This window comes from Lethenteron reissneri, chromosome 52 (assembly GCF_015708825.2).
Source record: "Lethenteron reissneri isolate LAM-NWPU_2019-01 chromosome 52, ASM1570882v1, whole genome shotgun sequence".
In the NCBI taxonomy this organism is placed as follows: domain Eukaryota; kingdom Metazoa; phylum Chordata; class Hyperoartia; order Petromyzontiformes; family Petromyzontidae; genus Lethenteron; species Lethenteron reissneri.
In genome coordinates, this window is record NC_083830.1 from 7,605,694 (window position 1) to 7,615,690 (window position 9,997).

At 54.6% G+C, this 9,997-nt stretch overlaps 1 protein-coding gene across 3 annotated transcripts in view; it reads left to right on the forward strand.

The window, feature by feature from the left end:
• The window catches only part of LOC133355784 (NEDD4-like E3 ubiquitin-protein ligase WWP1), an 83,712-nt gene extending 74,130 nt beyond the window's left edge, over positions 1–9,582 (forward strand). For all 3 annotated transcript variants that reach the window (XM_061573133.1, XM_061573134.1, XM_061573135.1), the window contains exons 21-24: positions 957–1,061; positions 2,612–2,708; positions 4,472–4,544; positions 5,187–9,582. In XM_061573133.1, the coding sequence (XP_061429117.1) occupies positions 957–1,061; positions 2,612–2,708; positions 4,472–4,544; positions 5,187–5,286 (375 nt within the window). In that variant the 3' untranslated portion in view covers positions 5,287–9,582. The remainder of the gene's footprint in view (positions 1–956; positions 1,062–2,611; positions 2,709–4,471; positions 4,545–5,186) is intronic.
• The last annotated feature ends 415 nt before the right edge of the window (positions 9,583–9,997 follow it).

Sequence of the window (9,997 nt, forward strand, 5' to 3'; positions counted from 1 at the left end):
GTAATTTTGAGTGATTTATTACCATACGGCAAAGATGCGGCGCTCGCCGGTAAACCTCGGGCAGCTCACAGCCTCGACTTGAGCTCGTCTCACTCTGCTGATGGTGGTGGTGGTGTTCTTTGTGTGTTTTGAATCAACGCTCCTGAAGTTAAGTGACGCCAGAAGGCTTGTGCGGCTGTTTGGGTTGTGTAAGATTGTTTTTTTATTGTTTTATGGGGAGCGATTGTATGAGATGGCTACGCCAGGGAGACTTTGTCTGCTTTTAAATTACTGTTTGTTCATTCCACACTTTGTAGTGGCGTTTGGGCAGAATGTGTGGACTATAATCCAAATACGGTGAAGGGATGGCGATGGCTTTGAGGAGGCCTTCATCTAGCAGTGGATTGACCACGGCTGATGATCATTATGATGTCACAGCACTTGATGGTGCACTGAATGTATTCGTGGCCTGCTGCTGTACCACCAATTTTCAAGGCTTTTTACGTTACCAGAATGAGGATCGTTATCTCGACTGCAGGAGAAATCCGATGAGCTATGAAGCTCTTTTCACAGATGCTCAGTTAGGGGCGGGGTCAGCAAGTCACCACAAACAATCGGTGTGACTTACCGATTCACTCTAACACGTGTGGTTGCGGTCCGAGACAATCGGCGGTCCGGTGACAAAATCTGCCCAGGAAGTGTTCTAACTTTAAATATAATTACGAATATAATTTTTTTAAATTTCATCCGGCATCGTTCATGCAAATCGCGATCTCGGTAGAATTTGTCACGCCGTCGTTTTTTGTTTTTCCACGCCCGGGAACACCGCAGACAAAGCGGTGAAGGCAGCCAGAACCGGCGGTAAACAATCGCCCGATTATATATCGGGACGAGAGTGGACTGTGTTTGCGTCTCTACATCGTGTCCCGCCTTCCTTCCCGCTCACTCCCTTCCCACGCACGTCCGCCCCGCCGCAGCTGATGCTGTGCGGCATGCAGGAGATCGACCTCACCGACTGGCAGCGCAGCACCATCTACAGGCACTACAACCGCAACAGCAAGCAGATCGTGTGGTTCTGGCAGGTGCGGTGCACTTCCAACGTGAACCACGCGGGGACAAAGATCCGCGCCCCCCCCCCCCCCCCGGCCTTTAACAGACCGACCGATGGGGGGAAATGTCACAGGGCGAGCACCCGTGAAGGCGGGCACGAGAGTGGGTGGTGTGGGTAGCGCCACGCCCGACCGCCGCAGTTGGTCTCTCTCCGGTTGGTGATGTTGTACGCACACCGCACTGCACCGAGTATTATACGACGAGGGGGGGGGCGGTAGTCGGGTTTGCATCACGGTGCTCCGACGACCGCTCCACACACCGCGCACACAACCAACACTCGCACGCGGGAAGACGGTCGACTCAGGCCCCCGCCCCACACCCCCCCCACCCCACTCCCCGCACCCCGTCCCCCCGTCCCACGCCTCGCTGGGGCACGCACGCCGCTGCAGCGGTCGCTGCCGCCGATTGTTTTGACCGTACCTCACCGTGCCTCACCGTACCTCACCGTACCTCACCGTACCTCACCGTACCTCACCGTGCCTCACCGTACCTCACCGTGCCTCACCGTGCCTCACCGTACCTCACCGTGCCTCACCGTGCCTCACCGTACCTCACCGTACCTCACCGTGCCTCACCGTACCTCACCGTACCTCACCGTACCTCACCGTGCCTCACCGTACCTCACCGTGCCTCACCGTACCTCACCGTGCCTCACCGTGCCTCACCGTGCCTCACCGTGCCTCACCGTGCCTCACCGTGCCGCCGAGCCGCCTTGTGCCACGCGGGGACGAGCTGCCATTCGGGGCTCCCCTCGGGCAAAAAACATAACTTTGCTTTACGTTACGTGCGCATTATAACCACCTTATTATTATTATTGTAGCTACGTTTTTTAGTGCTGTAGCTATTGTTACTCTTCGGTTCTTTCGGTAAAGTCACGTAGTTAGAAATGAAATAAAATAAAACAAATCACGACGTTTCGATCGCAACAAGCGGCCTGATGACGACCGCTGGTGTTGCGATCGAAACGTCGTGAGTTGTTTTATTTTATTTATCTACCTACGTGACTTTACCGAAAGAACCAGAGTATGGATTCTTGCAGTGACGAAAGCTTCAAATCAAGATTGATAGCTATTGTTGTTACTATCCGGGCCATCCCCCCCCCCACCTCCGTCCACCCCCCCGCCCTCTCCCCCCCCCCCTCTCACCCAGCGTTGACTCTGTGAGCACGCTTTGCGTAAGCGGTGCTCGTCCTTCTTGGTTCTTTCGGTAAAGTCACGTAGAATGGAAATAATAAAAAACATCAAATAAAACATAATAAAATAATTCTCACGACGTTTCGGCCACAATGCAAGCAGCCGTCCTCAGGTGACGCTGTCTCCCCGACAGACCTGGTCTTCACCTGAGGACGGCTGCTTGCGTTGTGGCCGAAACGTCGTGAGAATTATTTTATTATGTTTTATTTTATTATTTTATTATTTCCCTTCTACGTGACTTTACCGAAAGAACCAAGAAGATGAATCCCTGCAGTCACGAAAGCTTTAAATCGAGACGGTGCTCCTCCGTGTCTTTGTGGCGGGGACAGGTGGTGCGGGAAATGGACAATGAGAAGAGGACCCGCCTGCTCCAGTTCGTGACGGGCACGTGCCGCCTTCCCGTCGGAGGCTTCAACGAACTCATGGGTGAGCGACGATTTTCACTCGCTCAGCAATCTTACTTGTTAAGACTGCAGGAGGAATCCGATGAGCGTTGAAGCTCTTGTTCGCAGGTCTCCGGTAAGGGACACGGGGTAAGGACATTACAACAACAAACAAAAACACGATAGTCGCGCAAAGTACAAGAAAGGTAAACAAATCGCCCAAACTCATACAGATACAACACGAAATCATCCCCATCCTACCAGGCAAAGCCCCACTGAGGTATGAACTTATTCTTCAGGAGTGACCTGGCCACCACAAATGATAGCTCAAACAAAATGGACTTGTAATTTGGACATTGAGAGCAGCAAAATAATGTAGATAATTCGTTTTTCGTAGCAAAGGGGCGGGCTATGCTGCTGGCACTGCTGTGTGTATGCGATCCCAATGAGGGGAGCGGTGGTGTCGTGGTTAGCGCTACGCTGCGCTCTGAACCCGGCGACCCGAGTTTGATTCACGCTCACGGCCAACACCGGTGACGATTATCTGAACTGGTCCTAGGCCTCCCCTAGGTCGACTCGGCCTCAAATTAGTACCTGGTGTGGTGTGTAAAAACATCGCCACTGGGGGAGACAAAGGCGGCCGGGCATGGTGCTAACCACCCACCCCCTTCGTGCGCTGTGCCGGCCTTCATAGGTGCTGCTCGCTAACAGCACTTGCCCCGACAGTCTGCTAAGGCTATTACGGGGGATCTTTGTCATTGTCTTGGATGAATTTTTCACAATGAGAAAAACTGCAGGAGGAATCCGATGATCTACGAAACTTTTTATCACAGATGTCCAGCATGGTGGGGGGGGGGGGGGTGCGGCAGGTCAGCAAGTTTCAACAGCAACCAATACAACAAAAACGATAGCATTGCTAAAATTGAGGGAATGGTAAGCAAGTCACTAATATATAAATGAGTAATAAATACTTTTTACCATTGGGATGTTGCTTTTGGTCAACGCCAGTGACATTGTGTGTGTGTGAGGGTTTAGCTATGGGAGGAAACTGGAGAATCTGGAGGAAACCCTTGCAGAACAGAGGGAGAACATACTAACAACATACGAACAACATACGAACACCACCGACAACAACTGCCTTATATCAGAAATACAAACTCCACACATTCTAGATTTGAAGCTTTCGTGACTGCAAGGATTCATACTCTTTGGTTTTTTCGGTAAAGTCACGTAGGTAAAAAAAAAGAAAACAAATCAATTAAATCACGACGTTTCGGAGGCAACACAAGCTTCCGTGTTCAGGTGAAACCGTCACAGCAAAATTGCTGTATCAATTTTGCTGTGACGGTTTCACCTGAACACGGAAGCTTGTGTTGCCTCCGAAACGTTGTGATTTAATTTATTTGTTTTCTTTTTTTTTACCTACGTGACTTTACCGAAAATACCAAAGAGTATAAAAACTCCACACACTCACACTCTATTGGAGACTTATCATCTTGTCTGGTGCGTGTGTGTGTGTGTTGATAGAGTGGTGGTGCAGTAGTTAGCGTGCCGCGCGACAATCCCGGCGACCCGAGTTCGATTCCTGCTCACGGCCAACATTAGTGACACACCACATCTGAACCGGTCCTTGTACCCTGTCGGCCTTAATAGGTGCTCGCTGACAGCACTCGCCCCCAAAATGTCGAAGGCTGTAATCCGGGGGGGATGTTCTTTGGGGCGAGTTGGGCATTTCACAAATCTTGAGGGTGATCCACCAAGCCTTGCCGTCCGACGAGTCTGTACCGTACCCTCGTGTGTCCTCAGGGAGCAACGGAGCGCAGAAGTTCTGCATCGAGAAAGTCGGCAAAGACACCTGGCTGCCTCGAAGCCACACCTGGTGAGCCCCCCCCCCGACCCCCACCCTTCCTCTCTCTTGCCTTGAAGACTTGGGAAGGAGCGGCACGTGCACCGTGGAGATGGAGCTGTGAGATCGGATAGGTTTCCCGAAGAAGCTGCTAGAACGCGGAGCGAAACGTCGAATGATGTGCCAGACACGTTTGCAGTGGCAAAGGCGACGGATTAGGCAGGTCACTAAGCTCTACCACTTAGATGCAGGAGAAATGAATCCACAAAAACCTGTACACAGCGATGAATGTTTACCTTTTACAGTAGATGCTCGTTTCACGCGGTCGAAACGCTCCTGATAAGTGCCGCGTTTTATCGAAAAAAGCGTCGAGCGAAAGCAATTGCCCCGTGAGACGTAATGTCACGGTGAAGTTTGGCAAGTTTGGCAAGACGCGTCGTACGCGCACGCGGCGAGATGATGGCGGGATACGAACTGAGATGAGGGTACGCCGCCGCAAGCCGCATCGTTCCGTGCGTACCACCCAGAACTCCTACACCGCTTGGATAGCGCGCAGCTCAAGAAAGTAGTCCATCGACAACCGCTCGGAAACAGCGTTGTAACGCGTTAAGCGAGGGCTTGCCGTATCTGTTATTGATTTTTCCCTTCCCCCGCCCCCCACTCTCTCCTGCACAGTTTCAACCGCCTGGACCTCCCGCCGTACAAAAGCTTCGAGCAGCTCAAGGAGAAGCTGCTCTACGCCATCGAGGAGACGGAGGGCTTCGGCCAGGAATGACCCGACCGCTCACGCACGCAGACTCGCCCGCCACAGTCCGTGGCGCCCACCACCATTGCGCCGTGGGGCCTGCTCTGATCCGTGAGCGGCCGACCCAAGCGGGCGACGACAACCCGCCCGCTCGTCCCGTCCCGTCTTGCCCGTGCCGGCTGTGAACGGGCGCGTGGGGGGGGCAGTAGCCGATGGAACGTCGCGTCGTTTCTCCGTCTGCTCGCTGCGCGGGAGGGCGTGGGGGCGGGGAAAGGCCGTCGCAAGGCCCAGGCTCGGAGGCATCGCGACGACAACGATGACAACAGTAGCACCGCCACCACCTTCATCACCTTTACCGTCACCATCCCTACCACCACCTCAATCATCAGCGCCACCGCCGCCGGTGACGCTACCACCGCCACCGCACCACCAACCACTGCCGACACGACCACTGCCGACACTTCTACCATGCTCGCTACCATCACCACCAGTGTTGTCATCACTACCATCACCACTGCCGTCGCCATCACGACCACCGTTTGAAATTGAGACGGGAGGCTTCATTGCAAGTTAAAGTCAGGGCCCGATTTATCATTGAATCTTTTCTTTTTTTAAACGCCGGTCGAGCAGAGTGGGGTGGCACGCGACTGGCAGGATGTCACGGCCGCAGCGAGAGGGAAAGTACGGGGGGTGAGGAGGGGGGGGGCGGTGCGTGCCAGGTGCGCGAAAATATTAACACCTGTTGAGGTGCGTCCCGAGCAGGAGCTAATTCGCACGGGACGTGGTCTCTAACCCGGGGATATTTCTCGCTCGTGTCGGGGAAATAAACGGTGGAACCCAGCAGCAAGGCCAGGGCTCGAGGGAGGTGCGGCGGGGATGGGGAACGATGGCGGTGTAATCACGGGTGCCCGCTCGCGGCTTGCCGCAGCCACGCTTGCTGGCAGGCTCGCGGATTGTAGCGCACGCCAACGCCGGGCTGGAGGCTTGTGAAATACGACACGGGGTCATAGCGCTATCGCTGTGCACCGCCCCGTCACGACGTCATACCCCCATTGGTCTACACAACCCAGTCACGATGTCATACCCACATCGCTCTACACAACTCCATCCCATCACTCTACACAACCCAGTCACGACGTCATACCCACATCGCTCTACACAACTCCATCATGACGTCATACGCACATCACTCTACACAACCCCATCATGACGTCATACCCACATCACTTTACACAACCTCGTCACGACGTCATACCCACATCACTCTACACAACCTCGTCATGACGTCATACCCACATCACTCTACACAACCCCGTAACGACGTCATACCCCCATCACTCTACACAACCTCGTCACGACGTCATACCCACATCACTTTACACAACCTCGTCACGACGTCATACCCACATCACTCTACACAACCTCGTCATGACGTCATACCCACATCACTCTACACAACCCCGTAACGACGTCATACCCCCATCACTCTACACAACCTCGTCACGACGTCATACCCACATCACTCTACACAACTCCGTCACGGCGTCATACCCACATCAATCTACACAACCTCGTCACGACGTCATACCCACATCACTCTACACAACCTCGTCACGGCGTCATACCCACATCACTCTAAACAACTCCATCACGGCGTCATACCCACATCACTCTACACAACCTCGTCACGGCGTCATACCCACATCACTCTACACAACTCCATCACGGCGTCATAACCCCATCACTCTACACAACCTCGTCACAGCGTTATACCCACATCACTCTACACAACCCAGTCACGACGTCATACCCACATCACTCTACACAACTCCGTCACGACGTCATACCCACATCACTCTACACAACCCAGTCACGACGTCATACCCACATCACTCTACACAACCTCGTCACAGCGTCATACCCACATCACTCTACACAACCTCGTCACGGCGTCATACCCACATCTCTCTACACAACCCCGTCACGACGTCATACCCCCATCACTCTACACAACCTCGTCACGGCGTCATACCCACATCACTCTACACAACTCCATCACGGCGTCATACCCCCATCACTCTACACAACTCCATCATGGCGTCATACCCACATCACTCTACACAACCCCGTCACGACGTCATACCCACATCACTTTACACAACCTCGTCACGGCGTCATACCCACATCACTCTACACAACTCCGTCACGACGTCATACCCACACCGCTCCCCCCTCCCGCCCCCCGCCGCGGATTGAAAGTGCGATCGCTTACAATGACCGCGCCGTTCCGCCTCGAATCACTCCGTTGCTGGAGGTTTTTATTTTCTCCCTCAACCTCTACCCCCCTGTGTGGTTTATTCTACTTTTTGGCTACAGTCGATTTGGCCTCCTCCGTGCCGATAGTGGTTAGCTTAGCGCAGCGGAGACTAACTTATATACGTATAGCAATCGGGCAGGAAATCTGAAACGTTATCTTGGCTTTCGCTTGTTTATTTTTCAAACGACTGTTCGCAGAACCCGATTTAGGTTTGGTTTTCGCGAGCGTCTGATGTGAACAGAGTAAAAAAAAAAGAAATAACGCAGCATACGTAGAGGACAAGTAAGACAATCTGTTTGCATCTTCCTGGATTCATGATCATAACGAGCATCTTGTAACTTGGGCATCCATTAGTACCCGCGCTCCCCCCCCACCGGCACAGCAGTCGCTGCACAGCCAGGTTCTCCCTTACAACCTGGGAATCCATTTCAAATGAAGCCAGCTTTGGCGAGATGAACGTAGAAACAACAACAACAAACGTTGAAACGACGCGGAAGACCCGCCGTCGTACCACGCTTTCATCGCCTACGCCCTGTAAAAATTTGCTCGTTTTTAAACATTTGATCTCACTGGAATTGTACTATATTTATACATATATATAAATAATTATACGGCGCGCCGCGGGGTCGCCGAGCGCGACTCCCCCTCCCCCGACGCTCCCCAGGCGACGTCGCGTTTCGTCGTTTCATCTCGGAGCCGGGGCGAGGAGAGAGAGGCTCGCGCTGCGGGCAGTGGCCCGGGTCGAGGCCGCCGGCTCGGCCCCCCCCCCTCACCCCCCGCTGCCCCCCCCCCCCCCCCCCAACTCTGGAAATATTCGGAGGCGTGGACCCGGTCTCGAGATCCCTAGATCTGCAGAGGAGCTGCGTCCACCCTCCGCTACCCCCACCGCCCCCTACCGCACTCCCCCTCCCCCCGCTGCCCCCCCCCACCCTCCCCCCCACCCCTGAACCCGCTCCCAAGCTCTCTAGACGGACGGTGCAGAGGAGCTGCGTCCACCCTCTGCCAGAGGTCGCAAACGGGTTTTGATTCCTTACCCGTACCCGGCCGCACCAGGGTCGCAAACGGCTACCCGTACCCTTACCCGGCCGGGTACGGGTAGCCGGGTATCGGGTAGGGTACGGGTATCGGGTACCCGGTTGCGACCTCTGCCTTCCGCTACCCCCACCCCCGCAAGGGTTGGTTAAAATCGGCGCCACCGCCGTCACCTCGCGTTGTGATCCCTTCCCGTTGTTCCTCAGCTTTCGGCAACAGCAGCTGCCAAATCTGACGCGGCCAGAACGCCGGTCCGTGCCCTCCTCGCTCCCCCCCCCCTTCCATCCGACAGAGAGGACCCGGTGCTAAGAGATGCACGTGACCAACATCCATCAGGTGTGCTGGGAGTAGGAGGGTCTGGTGGCCAACCGTAGAGAAAGAGAGTCCTGAAGCTACCAGATGGAACCTAGCGGATATGACCGAGCAGGTGGGCAGGGCCGAACCACGGAGAAGAGAGATGGGTGATCAGATCCAACTGGCCACCGGTGGTGAGATGTTCACTCCCCCGCCCCTCCGATTTAGCACGGTTGGCTATGTACGGCGCAAAAGAAGTTCAACATACATACGTACCTATGCAGGAGGTTGTGGGGTTCGATCCCGTCTCTGGCACCTGTATATTTGGAGTCTGCGTGTCTCTCTCTCTCTCTGTGGTCGCTTGGATTTTTCTCTCATGTCCTCCAGTTTTTTTTCTTCCCCCTCCACATTTAGAATCGACGTGCGATCGGGGCATTTGGCTGCTGTACATTTCCCCGTGACGACGAGCCACTTGGTTGACCCATCAATTTCGGTGGCCAGGTCGCTTCTGAAAAAAGAGCTGTACGGCTCAGTGGTCCTTACCTGGTAACACAAAACAAAATAGTTTATCGTTTCAGAGAGGACTTGGTCGTAGTGTTCAGAACGCTTCTAACGTGGATGTTGTCAAGCACACACACACCCCCCTCCCCCTAACTCCAAATAAATGTAGCAGCAGGACTCTCCTGCGATGTTGGTCGTTTGTTTTCTTAAATCCCTGAGGCTTCAAACGATGCTTTCCCGACCATAGTCGAGGTTTCACACGCAGAGCCGGTCCGCGTGCGAGTAACAAAAAAACACCCCACGGCCAGGGCACGTGCTCGTCCTCGCTAACAATGTGGCTTTCGTCCGGCGGAACCCGCGAGTGGAGAGTTTGGGGTCAGCTGTTGTTGGACCCACTCGCAAGCGGCCACCTGGCTTCATCCGGCTGGGGCGGCGGCAACGGCGCTGGCGGCGGCAACGGCGCTGCCGACGGCGTGACCATCCGACGTCGGCGGGGACGTCCGTCTTCGCGATTGCGACGTCGCGGTCGTGCGACGCCGACGCGACGTTGGGGGGATGCGGCCGCCGCTCGCGCACAAGCGATCAAAATCGCGCTCG